The sequence below is a fragment of the Ascidia mentula genome, chromosome 2, assembly GCF_947561715.1.
Source record: "Ascidia mentula chromosome 2, kaAscMent1.1, whole genome shotgun sequence".
Lineage (NCBI taxonomy): Eukaryota > Metazoa > Chordata > Ascidiacea > Phlebobranchia > Ascidiidae > Ascidia > Ascidia mentula.
The window spans coordinates 8,110,992-8,124,201 of NC_138567.1; the positions used below are offsets into that span (position 1 = coordinate 8,110,992).

A 13,210-nucleotide genomic window follows, 5' to 3' on the forward strand; every position below is an offset into this window, starting at 1 on the left:
CTTGCAAGCATATCCTGTCATTTACATAAAAAACGCAATTGGAATGTTGATCAAAAAAGAGCACTAGATGAATAAAATTTGAAAATTAGGTTAGAAATGAAAAATATGAAACAGTTTTTTCATGTCACGGTTGATTACACAACGAGTAGTAAGTCGATGCGAACGAACACACGCTTGTATTGTCTGCGTGCTTCCACACGCGCACGGGATTATGCTTCTACTACGCACACACACGGAATGATGCTTGTACTACGCACACACACACACGTACGTAAATGTATTTGTATCGACTGTGCAAGACTGAAAGTAAAAATGCTGTGTACGTTTGTTTGTGTTTACGTCTGACTGATGGACAGGTGGCCATAACCAAAAGTCCACTTAAGCTTAAAACTATTACGTTTTAATTAGTATAACTCAATTAAACTTCTGTACAAAGTGTTTTGATTATGAATTGAACTGTACATTTAAAATGTTGTGATATATTATACAGCTACGATCAAATGAAATCACACATTTTCATTAGTCCAATCCAATAGTATGGATGGTAAGTTGCATTGACTTTTCTTGCAGACAATGCTAGTTCTCCCATTATAGGTGTAAACAATGGAAGAGCTTGTGCAAGACTTGACATCGGCTTTAGAGGAGTCGGAGCAAACAAAAATTGAAGTAGAAGAAGAGAGTCCCATCGAAGAGGATTTATATAGAAAGAGAAGAATTCGCAAACGACGTCCTCCACCTTGCCCATCTCCAAGCAAGCTGAAGGAACAGAGCAGTGCGAACTCGGGCTCACCAAACATATCAAATGGCAGCAACACATTTAGAAAAATTGCCACACAAAGTGGTTCTGACACTGAAAATGGTTTTGTTCTCCCAGCAATCATACGAAAGCACAGAAGAAAAAAGATAAAACACATGGAAATCGACTTACTGGGGAACAATGCCAAGGCTCGCAAGCCGACTGATAAGAAGACGAAAAAGATGGACATAGAGATTGTGCAAATAAATACGACTGTTGAGAAAAGCAAATCCAAGTGTGAAGAGGAGAGTGGTATTAGTGCAAGTGATGACTCCAATGATGAGATAGATGGACAGGTGGTTAAAATTTTTCCATAGTAACTAATTTAAAAAGGAAATTTGTTTCATGTTTGGCTTTTCTGGTGCAAGCAAGTATTAGTGAAAAGTAACTAAATTTGTATCTTGTGGCAGTTAACACTTGTTGACAACAATGCAGACAAACTCATGTAATCTTCACAAAGTCTTCCAAAATTTCTGCTTTTGGAAACTGATAAATGTTTGTTGTGTAACAGGATGGAGATGATGAAATGACAGATTTCTACAATGAATCTGGTGGATCAGTTTGTGGCATTCCATGTATAATTCCATGGTGGGAAGATTCCCATGTGGACGACCCCAGACTAAAGAGCATTATAACTGGTGCTTTACCTTGTCTGTCAGAATCAAGTCAGAAAGGTAACTACTATATAAAGGTCATCTACTACTGCCTTTTCTTCCAAATTTCCACAGAATTCCATACATTCTTCCTTTTTGGTATATGTCTCACGACATACACTAATATTCTTTTTTGAGACTCTTTAGCTAAGTTGCAAATTATCTAAAATGCAGCAATGTTTTATTTTATTCAAAACAATTTTTGGAATTAAAATAATCACTAATCTTACCTTATTTAGGATTTCATGCAAGGATAAACAGGTTACCTGGAATGGCAGCACGTTCTATAAGAAGAGGGAGGAGAAGACACAAGCTTAAGGTTTTATTTGTTAGCCAATCTGTTGCTTTATTCTTATATTAGTGGCTTTGTATGCCAGTGCTTCAAAATTTCAACAAATGGGAATATGAGGTATAACTTGTACTTCATGTACATACAACATCACAAGAACATGTTTTGTATAAATGTATGTATTTATAAATGAACAGTGCCCTACTATTCATGGCAATACTCACCACAAGTCAACATTCATATTCAGCACATTTGCTTAACCACAAACTCCCTTTTTCCCTAGTGTGCAAGGCCTAGTTTGTCCGCAGAGTATTGGAATGTGTTGGGCCCATATGGAGGGGAAGTGTGTTAAGTTAACATGTGAGACAATTGTTTTACAGAAATCTGTAGAGAAACCAACAAGCAATGGTGATCAACCTAGGCATGGGTTAGTACAAAGTGATTGTTCTGCCATTAGTTTTGACAGGTTTTGTTGACAACATGTTTTATTGCTTTAGTGTCAAGAACTACAAGAGAAGGAAAACAGAGAACATTTTTGAAGGTGGGTAATATGGTTAAGATGAACTGTTAATAATTGCATTTAGTCAAAACTTCGTTTTTAATTAGAGTATCTTTCAGATAATCTGATATAATTGTGAGTCTGATAAGCTAGTCCCTGTTATGTTTTTATCAGTGAACAACAAGTAGAGGATCATCTAATAAAATCTGGCGATGTTTTTTATATATATATATATGTAAATCTTATGTTTTATGTGCAAAAAGAGCCGTAATATTCATTGAGAGCTGCATCTGTTGATTGTGGCACAGATTTCCACTTTGTGGTGCCGTGCGGTCAGGTACCAAGTAGTCGCTTGGCCACAGTGCGCTCCACTGTGGCTCGTCTCTGTTGTTTGGTACCCAGATGGGAACCCAAAGATCGACGTTGACCGAAAGGTACCACAAAGTAGAAATCTGTGTGCCTGCTAGTGTAAAAGCTGGCATAGTGCCACAGTCAACAGCTGCACTGACGTGAGCCTGCATGTCGAAAGAGTGTGTACACCCTGTCTGCAGTTCTCAATATCTTGATGTTGTTGTTATGTTTCAGACATTGCAGCTGAAATAGGGACATCTGCCCATTTACCCTTACCAGAGACTAATGCTGGCCGGCAAATGTTGATAAACATGGGTTGGAAACCTGGCGAAGGCCTAGGCATAAGTGGACAGGGCATCCACCATCCAATTTTTGCCACAAAGCGGAACAAGCGGAGTGGATTGGGAACCTAGTCACTCCCTATTTATTTCCATTGTCTTTTACCACATTTTACAGAGTCTATTTTTCTATTTGTGAGTTTTAAAATAAGGGATTTAAAACCATTATGTTTTTATTGTGTTTTAGGTGTATTTGCAACACTGTTAAAAACATTGTTTTGCCACTGCCACAATGTAATTTTATGATATCCAATTCACCTAGAACAATATTTGCCTCTTTGTAGAAGGCACAAATGAAAGAAAGTTCTTTGTTGCAATAATTCAGTCAAATATGCAAGCTGTATGCCCTTTGTCTAGAAATATTAATAAAGTGATAATACATATACATGTGACAGTGTTTATCGTGTTGAGATGAAGTCCAGGAAGTTTAATAATTATACACTTTTCCTCAAGGTCTTCGTTGTCGAACATTTGTTTTGATAGTAAACGTTTTGTTTCATTTTATACCAATTTTGACCTCATCTTGCTTCACCTTAAGTTGAAAATTTGAATCATGTGACTGTATCGTGTGACAGAAATAAAGTTGTTTTGGATTTTGCAAAGTTTATCGTATGTATGCTCGCTTCTGTTTTTGGGGTAAGATGTATGAAACATAAAGTGATCAGGTTGTATCATCCCACTTTTAATTTTTTTGGCACTCTTGTTTGATATATACATAAATAAGTTGCATGAACATTTATTTGTGAACGTTTTATTGGGCATAATTTGCATGAAGTTATTTTTTTTCTATGATTATTCAAATGACATGTGCCACATGTTGCTAATGACAAATCCTTTGTAGGTGTGAGTTACCGTTGATGTTGTCGCAATGTTAAAACAGGCAGGCTACTTTGCACTGCTCGCTGTTCTTGTTTTTTTAATTTTGAAAAGACAAAGATCTATTGCAAGGGAAACATTCGATGAAGAATACGACTTCATTGTTGGTAGGAACTACAAACGATTCGGTCAATAAATATACAAACAGTGATTACTTTTTCAGTTGGTGGGGGTACAACTGGATCTGCAGTTGCAGGCCGTTTGAGTGAAACCAATGCAAAGTATTATGCTGTTACTGCTAAAAGAACATACGACTTACTATTAGTGTTTTAGAGTGTTAGTTTTGGAGGCTGGAGAGGAAGACTACTTCGATCCTCTGACAAGTGTCCCTGCTTTAGGCTTGTTTAGCCCTGGAACCTCCAGGGACTGGCAGTATATGATCACACCACAAAAAGATGCATGCTTGAACATGCAGGACAACGTAAGAATGATAGTAAATATACATACGTATGATGGATAATTGGGCTTGCACAAATGAACCTTTGATTCAGATGAATAATTTTTTCATACTTAATTCTTCCAAAAATGATAAATTCACTAATTACAGCAAATCCGTTGGCCAAGGGGCAAACTACTTGGTGGTAGCAGTTCCATTAACTACATGATATTCTCTCGTGGGTGCAAGGATGATTTTGCATCTTGGGTTGAAGCTGGCGCTGAAGGCTGGTCTTATGAGGATGTGCTACCTTATTACAAAAAGTCAGAGAATTACATCATTCCAGAGCTGCGGGACAGCTCGTATCATGGAAACTCCGGAAGAGTGACAGTTCAGCGAACCAATCGCATTCCTATGTCAAGTGTATTTATGAAGGGTGGAGAGGAGTTGGGTATGAATTTGTTGTGGTCTGCGGGTTGATTTGAAACAACAGTGATTTCTTGGTCTAGCTTCAAAATTTTGGTTTATTTGAGTTTGTGGTTTGCATAAAAACAGTGGTGTTTTGCCAGGTTTTTCAATCAATGAGGATTATAATGGTGAAAGTATGGATGGTTTCGCTTATTTTCACCAAAGCATTAAAAACGGTTACCGTCAAAATGGAGCTACTGCATACTTAAGGCCTGTGGCCTATTCAAGGTAGCAATACACCACTTGTATAGTGTGAACTAAAGGGAAAAAAAGTATCATTATTCACCAAACCATGAAATATGCAGGCAGGAGCATCTTCATATTGTTGTACGTGCTCGTGTCATTAAAGTTCTTTTCGATGAGAAAAAAAATGCTATCGGAGTTGAAATGGAAAGGGATGGCAAACGGCATACCATTAAAGCAAGGAAAGAAGTTATCCTGTCAGCTGGGGTTATTGAAAACCCTCACATTCTTATGCTGTCAGGAATCGGGCCGAAAAAACATTTGGAAGAAAATAAGGCAAGCATTCGACTAATAACTTTTTATGTCCCTAATGTCATCAAAAAATACCAATGTAACATTACCATATTTAGATTAAAGTTGTCTCTGATCTTCCTGGGGTTGGGTCTAATTTGGAAGATCACTTGATGGTGCCATCTTTTTACTATGCACCAAACAGTTCTCAAGACCTTCTGTCAAGTAAAACAGTAGGTTGGGTTATTCCATTAAAGCTTTTAGTTTCAGGATTGAGTGTCAAATTTTATACATATGATCAACTTAAGTACAGAATTCAGAAGGATCTTCTTTAATGAACTGACCTTTGTTTCTACTCTGTCATATATGGTTTAGATGATGTCATCTGCGTTTGATTACTTGTTTCATGGAACTGGAATGCTTTCAGGAAGCATTTCTGATTCTTTTGCCACCATACGGTTCAACAACAGGTTTGTTGCAATTCCAAATAATTATAAACATGGCAATATAGATGATATTCATGTGATATCTGCTGCTTCATATGAATATAACGTCTGCAAAAAAACAGTTGATTTTTATTAATTATAATACGCAGTCGACTTCCACAAGTGCAGTTATTTTTTGGCGGTTTGGAGATGGATGTGGAAACGTTTACATCCATGTACACAATTGCTGGTAACATTCAACCAGAGGTGAGAACTTGAACCATTGTACATAGTTGGGAGATAGTACTTGGTGTTATGGATAAAAGTTATGCGGCCAAAATTTCCCCACCCACATTTCAGTTTCTAAATTTGTTTATCCTTTGGTCGGTTTGCTGGCAACTATACAAATTGTTAATTCTTTTTTTGTTGATTTATGAGGAACAAATTACAGAGTTATTTTTAGTTGTACAGGCAAGCAGCAAAAGAGAGTGGAAAGAGGGACGGCATAATGTTTTCCTTTTATGTGGTCAGCATTCTTTCACATGCCAAAAGTCTTGGGACGGTCCGACTCAACACCACTGACCCGTTAAACAAACCGATCATTGATCCAAACTATTTGGAACATCCTGACGATATGAAAACCATGGTTGAAAGTAGGACGACCCATGTTAAATGTCGCAACTGCAATCGAGAAAAAATCACTTTTTCCTAGGTCTGAAATTAGTGAAGCGTCTTTCCCAAACCAAGGCCTTTCGAGATAGGAAAGTGGAACAAGTGATGTTGTACGACGCATGCGACAACTTGGAGGGGTATTGCAAGTGGACAGTAAATTGAAAAAGTGCAACTAATTGGTATCGTGTGTTTGTTAAAGGGACGAGAAGTACAAGTGCATCACTCGCCATGAAACTTTCACGGCCTTCCATCCTTGCTGCACAGCGAAAATGGGCAAAGATAAAATGGCTGTTGTCGACCCGAAACTTAGGTGTGCATTAATTTACAAAGACTGAATTGGTTTCTTGAGCGCACGTTTCCAACATAAAATCCGTTTCTTTCTGTTTGTCAGGGTGTACGGAGTAAAACGACTCCGCATTGCCGATGCATCCATTATGCCTCACGATTTGACCGGACCATTGCAGGCATCTTGCTACATGATAGCAGAGAGACTTGTCGACATGCTCAAACAGGAATGGAATCTTAAAAGTGAAATGTAATGTCGCATTTTTTTAACTTCGGCGACGCTGTAATTGTATAGTGGTGACACTTCTTCGGTTCTGTTCGGCGTTGTTGCAAGTGTGTTGCGTTTGTTGATCATGTGACAATTTCGTACTTTTGCAATTTACAAAATGAACTGCGTTTCTGTTATCTTTGTCGCAATAAATAAACACGCCAGACTTTTGGGTTTTGGTTATATCGGGAAACTTTACAAAATATCAGTGCATTTGTAAAAATTTTCAATCTCGTTTTAGCAGATAGTGTTTTCAAAATGTTGTCTTTTGAGTGCAACATTTACATTTAATGCATGAAAATGACATGTAAACCAGGAATCAAACACACGCAGCAAAATTAGAAATACGCACAAAAGTACAAAATAGTATACAGAAATCGCACGAAACCTTTTCCACTAACAAAACTATCGCCACAAACGTGTTCTCAGCAACGTCCAAGGAAAAGGTAGCATCCTGTCATTGATTTGTCATAGCTATCTTGTCTTGTGGTGTTAATTGAGAATTTTGTTTCAGAAATTTGCATTTCCATCAAATACAAAAGTTCCTTCTTGGACTTGATCAATTCCTTTCCACCGGGCATGAGAACCACCGATAATTCCTTAAAACGGAACTTCACCGATTCACTTCCGAAGCTTCTTCTTTTTGGGTCCGTACGTCTCCTGCAAAGGACTTATTGGTCGAACTGTGTTCATGTGTGAAGAAAGCTCTTGTCCTCTCACCATCTCGTTTTGTGCGGGACTCGGTGTCCAGTTGGGGCGTGTTTCCGCTTTAACAAATGGTTGGTACTGGCTGCTACCCAACACTGTGCTGACACTCTGGCCACTAAAAATATGCGATGCAAACTTCAGTCACACTAAACATATACAGCTTAGCTACAAAACCATTGTCCAGAGCTACATATCTATTGGTGCACTTCAGTAATTTTAGACATACGTAAAATTTATATTTTTGTAAATTAAATACCCCTTTTTAAAAAGGAACTTGCATCACAAAATCCCATTTACAAACCAAACAATGTAAATTTTTGTTGTTGAAAGCAATGTTAGGAACCTGGTATTCTGCACTGCAACCCATCCACTTTGTGTTGGTTCTTCCAGCTTTATGATTTGCTTTTGCTGTGCTGATGAGGCTGGTGACAAAACGCAACCACAGTACATAATGATTTTTGTCATTAGGCACATGTGAACGATACATTGAGCAGATTTTACATTAGGCTAGAAGAAATAAATCAGCACATACTTGGTTTATTTTCTGAACAAAGGGTTTCCAATTTTTTCTTCACCACTTTGCTTTGTTCCTGCAGGTTATCGTGGTATTTGATCACACCCTGTTTAAAAAACTGATTCAACTCCCCAATGCCATCTATGTCGTAATCATGCAAAAGTTGGTCTGTAGCATCAAAGAATCCAGTCCTTCCTGCAATCAGGCATCACATGCATAAATTAGTTGTAAAACACTGTGGGATATTACAGACACTATGAATGCTTTTATTAAATTATTTGGCAAGAAGTTAAGCCAAATTGTAGCATTAATAAGCACATAGTCAACAACTGTACAACAAACCTGTTAATGCTTCATTGTCTGAAATGAGCTTAAATGACTTGGAAACAGTCTCCATCCACTGCATTGCGAAATCAGTGAGAAATTCCAAAGCGGAATTGGTCGTTTTTTCATATTCATAATGTAGAGCTAGAGTGCCAACCCCACGTCTAACAAGTGCTTTTGCTGTTTCCAAAGTCATGCCAAACTCTTGTCTTTCATTATCACTGTTCAAGGAAAAGCTTTTAAGGAAAGTTTTGTGTGCTGCTTGCCAACATGAACATGTTTGTACCTGGCATTACAGTTCTTTTGTTTGTTGTCATTGCCTTCAAATTCTGGTATCTTAGGAATGACAACATTACGACCTCTGGTAGCAGAGACTTCTTGAATAAGATTTTCAACCTGAAAACAAACTAAAACTATCAAAACAAGTCATATAAAATACCCTTTATCACAGAATAAATTAATTTATGTTATCCACTTGGTGGGAAAATAAAGAACTGTAAAACTACCTCTGAAATGTATGACAACAGTGCGATGGAATGAAAAACATAAGGACATTTTGGAACTTTCCTTTGTGGCAATTCAGGTTCAACAATTTCGACACTGTGTGTGCTGATGTCACTCTACAAAACACCTTTATTTGAAGATGTAAACGTATGTAATCTTGCTGTTTGAAGCTTACTGCATATGTAAGAGGTTATTTCTGCAATTGTACAGATTGAGATTGATAGACTTAAGCAAAAAAAAGTACTTACAACATAAGGTTTGGGATTAAGCATCTCAAGCATCGATCTTGTGACTTGGGTAGTTCCCTCTACGGGGGGCAATTCCCCCCAGGCAGTTTCATCCATGGCTATTAGTTAATAATTGCAAACTATCATCTTCTATTGTTCTAGATGTATTTTTCCATTTCCAGACGGCATTGAGGGAAAACCCCAGGTTGAAATCCAATTTGAATTACACTAGGTAACAGCAAAGAGCAATCGGTTTTTATTTTGGCACCCAGCAGACAAAGTTTTATTTTAACTTTACGAAAAATCACATCAAAATTATTGATACAAACTGGCTATCTTTAAAAAAGTGCCCTTACAGACTTTGGTAGAATACGAGTTTTTGTGAAGACACTTACAAAGCACAAAACCTTGCTAAAATGAGTCGAATTTGTTGCTATTCGACAAGTTTTTTGATAACTTCACAAATTTATAAATTAATGTTTGCACCTTTTGCAAAATACCTCTGCGGTTTTGCTATAGCATTAACACATATATAGTTGATAACTGCAGGACCGTACGAATGCCCATATATCCGTGTCAAAGTATGATTTCTATGGTTTCTATGAACGCCACTTCAAATAATTTGTCAAATGATTTATATTTGATTGATAACGACTTGTTTTCTACATCACAGATTCGGTTAATAACGTTACACATGCAATGACCAAGCATTTCTGTTTTACTTGGGCTTCAAATTCTTTTTTGAATATGCTAACTAAAATATGTGCAGCATTTTATAATGTTGAGAAAGATACATTAGGCTTATTTATTTTGTCTTTTAAGTTTGTCCCCAACTGTAGCAAAATGTCACACTAGTTTGAAATATTCAATCATTACTATGTCACTGGAAGCACTGCCGGATGAAGAGGAAGGTTTTGGAGAGGGAAACTTTCCATTTTATGTCAATAAAAATGGGTTCCCTGTGGACGAAGCTACTTGGATGAGAATGTGGAAACATGCTGCAAAAATTAACCCAGATTCCAAGAAGGAGATTGAACAAATTCAGAATAGCGATTCTCTTAATGATGTTTGTGTGTAGGCTAGGCGGTGTCCATCATTGTCATAACAAAACAATATGAAATATTTTGTTGTTAAGGTTCCTATTCCAGCAGCTCCTGTGCTTCACCCACAATCTTCGACATCAAACTACCTTCATCTTGTTCAAACCTACATTCAAAACCTGAACTACAACCACACTGGTACACAACTATTTGAAATTAAGAAAAACAGGCCACTGGCTGGTCTCATGGACAAAGCAAAAGAAATGATCAAAGAAGCCCTTCCAATTAAATGTCTCGAGGCTGTCATTTTGGCAATGTGAGCTTAACATTTTTGGTTCATTATTTGATGTATGGTTGTTACTGTTGCACACTTATCTTAAAGAATGTTTTTTTCCAGTTACTTCACCAACTGCTTGCCAAATGTTGAACGCTTTCCCATTGGCTTTAAGTCAATGTTCAATGGCCATCATTACTACCATGTTGTATTGGGGATAATGTATAAAGGAAGGTTTGGAGCTCTTGGCATCAGCAGAAGGTCTGACCTTATGGACAAACCTGTTATATACAAGGTATTTCCCAATAAATTTGAGTTGATTTGTTGCTAAACCCATCTGGTTTATGTAGAGCTTGCATGATGTATTGGAAAATTACAACAGTGCCTACTTGCAATGTAAGTGAGTTTTTGTGTCCATTTTGCAATTTCAGTCATGTACTCTACTTTTTTATTTATTTTTAAATAGGAAATTTATTTTTATTTGCATGTTTTATGTTCATTTTCATGGAATTTAGTAAATCTTAGCTCTTAAACAATAATGTTAATTAAAATAAATTATAAGTTATTAATAACAAAAATTTCCCGAAAAGTCGTAACGAAATATTAAAAATCAAGCTTCCAGCGAGGTCCGAACTTACGACTTTGGTTTTCCGAACCCAACGAACAACGTTGAAGATATCTAGCATCGTAATTAGACAACACTGAAGTCTTTTTATGAAAACTGGAAAAAGTGATCCAGTTTGGTTGCTATGCCTTGTCCGCGATGCAACCCAATGATAGATTTTTCGTGTGAACCTCATGATAAGAATACCAGAGCTGAGATCGTTTGCGCAGTGCAGTGTGCTTATCGTGGCGATTGCATAAAACACTTTGTGTTTCCATTTTTCTTTTTTTTATTCTTTTCAATATGTTCAGATACCCACACCTTGAAGAAGGTTAGGATTGGAGGCGTTATCCCGCATGACATGTGCAGTCAGGAAAGGATGCAATGGGGCGTGAGTTACATAGCACTTATAACCTGAAGACTGCTAAGGAGTTGCTAATATTTAGTACAGAGTTTGGTTCACCGTACATTTAAATATATACGCTCTGATGCCCTTTTACAATGCCGCGTAACACTGACTATTTGCGTGCGTGTGAATCACCCGCTTTAATAATGCGTCAATATTCAACTGTTACGTATGCAGAAACGGTCAATTCTGCGTGACATGTGATTTTTGGCTTTTTTTGTTAACGTACACACTTATTCACGTCTTGTATTCTACAATGTGCTATTTTTAACAATCAAATCCGAATACAACAACTTATAAGCTCTAGCGAAGCAAGTGACATTTTAATTTTTTACATGTCCGATATTTGCGTTTAAAACGATATTTTTTGTGCCAAAAGAATTTGCAAACTGTAGCTGCTGCAACCGTTGCAGCAAGTATTTCTACGCTGCAACTCGCAAAATTAAAAACGCTTATGCGCGTTTTGATAAACAACAAGTTTAAAAGAAAAAATGTGAATCAAAACGAGAGCAACACACTGAACCTGTATTGGCCAATAAAGCTGTTATTCATAACACAATGCATTCGTCCCGCCCTCTTTAACAACAAACCGAATACCCCTGGAAAGACGATATAATCACCCGAAACAAAACAATGCACCTACAGTAAAATATCTCCTTCTTACAGGTTTGCAGCGTTAACATGCTGAAAACGAACTCCGCCGAGAGACGACGTAAACTGGAACGTTACGGTCGCGATCTTAAGTCACACGTGACCTATGTCGTTTCTGCGTCAACCATAAGAGACAAAAGGTGTGACATCAAGCTTGACGTATTTTCTTTCTCGCTGTGCACTTGACGTCCGCGTTCACGTACTTTTCGTTGCAGAATGCCGTTACCACCGAGACGGGAGCATACCATGGCAGTACCACCAGTGCAGGAGCACCTTCAGCCGATAAGCAGAACAAGCCAGTCAGCGAATATAGCAAGGTGTGATTGACTTACGGCTGTGCTTCTAAAGGCCGATGCTTTCCATAAATTCACGCACACCTGTTGTGTTCATTTCAGAAAGTCTAACGCCCCGGTTACAAAGTACGAAGTGAGAATTTAAGACATACGAGTACAACGCCGTGTTGAGCCAAGAAGTGCAAATAAACGACTAAACAGATTTTGTGCTACACGAAAGAGTAATTATGCAGTTGCCCGCCCTGAGCTTCACCACTTCTAGAGAAATCGTCGTCGTGGATCGTTGCATAACGTACCTGCGTGTCTGTGTCTGCCACAGGGCAAGCACTCGATCAGAGTTTTGGCGTACGTCGCATGTTCAACCGCGCTGCCGTCGACCTAAATTACGTGGACAATGATTAAAAGGAGTGTGATTACCCGCTCGTGTCAACATTCGAAGGAGCGGGTCCAATATGAGAATCGCAATGATGTCACAGTGCAGCCAGGAAGGCGAACCAAGCGCCGGTGGCGTGTTTTGATCTACGCTTTATATCCGGGTTTGCCTTACGTTAGTTTTTTTGGCAAACCAGGGAAGTACAGCTTGATGCTTAGATTTAAAGACTATGCTGATGAGGTGTTGCAACTTTTACATGCGAGGTAACACACAAGCAGTGCGATAACAGAGAGGCAAATACAAGTTTTACAGAGATTTTTAAGTTAATCATTGACCGCTTTGTGGATGAAGCGCACTTTGTTCGGTTGGCCGGCGTCAGAACTTTATAACTAGATAAGCACGGACGTGTTTGTAAACTACGTATAATAAGTAAGCTTTTTTTAACCACGAGGGCTATTAGAAAATACGTTAAATAAGGATTTTACTGCACGCCGATGGCAATAGTTTTTTTCACGCTCTGCT

The 13,210-nt window shown here is 38.0% G+C and overlaps 4 protein-coding genes across 6 annotated transcripts; 3 read left to right on the forward strand and 1 right to left on the reverse strand.

Annotated features, from left to right (window-relative positions):
* Positions 1–574: 574 nt before the first annotated feature.
* Positions 575–3,831, forward strand: LOC145888323 (G patch domain-containing protein 2-like). Its single transcript, XM_082979040.1, has 6 exons — positions 575–1,092; positions 1,308–1,470; positions 1,689–1,768; positions 2,119–2,165; positions 2,236–2,279; positions 2,823–3,831. The coding sequence occupies exons 1-6, from the start codon at positions 604–606 to the stop codon at positions 2,999–3,001; spliced, it is 1,002 nt and encodes a 333-aa protein (XP_082835166.1). The 5' UTR covers positions 575–603; the 3' UTR covers positions 3,002–3,831.
* LOC145888322 (glucose dehydrogenase [FAD, quinone]-like) lies at positions 3,767–6,926 on the forward strand. Its single transcript, XM_082979039.1, has 13 exons — positions 3,767–3,909; positions 3,966–4,023; positions 4,076–4,223; positions 4,350–4,629; positions 4,748–4,874; positions 4,952–5,165; positions 5,240–5,353; positions 5,496–5,590; positions 5,716–5,812; positions 6,009–6,198; positions 6,258–6,354; positions 6,417–6,527; positions 6,609–6,926. The coding sequence occupies exons 1-13, from the start codon at positions 3,795–3,797 to the stop codon at positions 6,754–6,756; spliced, it is 1,794 nt and encodes a 597-aa protein (XP_082835165.1). The 5' UTR covers positions 3,767–3,794; the 3' UTR covers positions 6,757–6,926.
* An 86-nt stretch (positions 6,927–7,012) lies between these two features.
* On the reverse strand, positions 7,013–9,221 carry LOC145889611 (STAGA complex 65 subunit gamma-like). Of its 3 annotated transcripts, XM_082980593.1 has the most exons (8): positions 9,069–9,221; positions 8,823–8,936; positions 8,603–8,712; positions 8,335–8,537; positions 8,011–8,187; positions 7,822–7,900; positions 7,491–7,593; positions 7,013–7,430 (listed from the first exon to the last, which is right to left on the reverse strand). In XM_082980593.1, exons 1-8 carry the CDS (start codon positions 9,162–9,164, stop codon positions 7,392–7,394), a joined length of 921 nt encoding a protein of 306 aa, XP_082836719.1. In that variant the 5' UTR covers positions 9,165–9,221; the 3' UTR covers positions 7,013–7,391. The 3 variants fall into 3 exon arrangements, with proteins under 3 accessions (XP_082836719.1, XP_082836718.1, XP_082836717.1); XM_082980592.1 differs by having other exon boundaries at positions 7,013–7,593; positions 8,335–8,525; XM_082980591.1 differs by having other exon boundaries at positions 7,013–7,593.
* Positions 9,222–9,871: 650 nt separating this feature from the next.
* LOC145888802 (tubulinyl-Tyr carboxypeptidase 1-like) lies at positions 9,872–12,728 on the forward strand. Its single transcript, XM_082979660.1, has 8 exons — positions 9,872–10,113; positions 10,183–10,403; positions 10,485–10,656; positions 10,712–10,757; positions 11,277–11,356; positions 12,038–12,162; positions 12,238–12,339; positions 12,418–12,728. The coding sequence occupies exons 1-8, from the start codon at positions 9,925–9,927 to the stop codon at positions 12,458–12,460; spliced, it is 978 nt and encodes a 325-aa protein (XP_082835786.1). The 5' UTR covers positions 9,872–9,924; the 3' UTR covers positions 12,461–12,728.
* Positions 12,729–13,210: the final 482 nt, after the last annotated feature.

Bases quoted from the DNA above. Each gene is read 5' to 3' on its own strand.
- LOC145888323 (XM_082979040.1), top strand. From the start codon at position 604: ATGGAAGAGCTTGTGCAAGACTTGACATCGGCTTTAGAGGAGTCGGAG. The intron at 1,471-1,688 runs GTAACTACTATA...TACCTTATTTAG, and splicing joins GTCAGAATCAAGTCAGAAAG to GATTTCATGCAAGGATAAAC. The intron at 1,769-2,118 runs GTTTTATTTGTT...ATTGTTTTACAG, and splicing joins GGAGAAGACACAAGCTTAAG to AAATCTGTAGAGAAACCAAC.
- LOC145888322 (XM_082979039.1), top strand. From the start codon at position 3,795: ATGTTAAAACAGGCAGGCTACTTTGCACTGCTCGCTGTTCTTGTTTTT. The intron at 4,024-4,075 runs GTATTATGCTGT...TTAGTGTTTTAG, and splicing joins TTGAGTGAAACCAATGCAAA to AGTGTTAGTTTTGGAGGCTG. The intron at 4,224-4,349 runs GTAAGAATGATA...CACTAATTACAG, and splicing joins GCTTGAACATGCAGGACAAC to CAAATCCGTTGGCCAAGGGG.
- LOC145889611 (XM_082980591.1), bottom strand. From the start codon at position 9,164: ATGGATGAAACTGCCTGGGGGGAATTGCCCCCCGTAGAGGGAACTACC. The intron at 8,937-9,068 runs GTAAGTACTTTT...GGTGTTTTGTAG, and splicing joins TTAATCCCAAACCTTATGTT to AGTGACATCAGCACACACAG. The intron at 8,713-8,822 runs GTAGTTTTACAG...GTTTGTTTTCAG, and splicing joins TGTTGTCATACATTTCAGAG to GTTGAAAATCTTATTCAAGA.
- LOC145888802 (XM_082979660.1), top strand. From the start codon at position 9,925: ATGTCACTGGAAGCACTGCCGGATGAAGAGGAAGGTTTTGGAGAGGGA. The intron at 10,114-10,182 runs GTTTGTGTGTAG...TTTGTTGTTAAG, and splicing joins ATAGCGATTCTCTTAATGAT to GTTCCTATTCCAGCAGCTCC. The intron at 10,404-10,484 runs GTGAGCTTAACA...GTTTTTTTCCAG, and splicing joins GAGGCTGTCATTTTGGCAAT to TTACTTCACCAACTGCTTGC.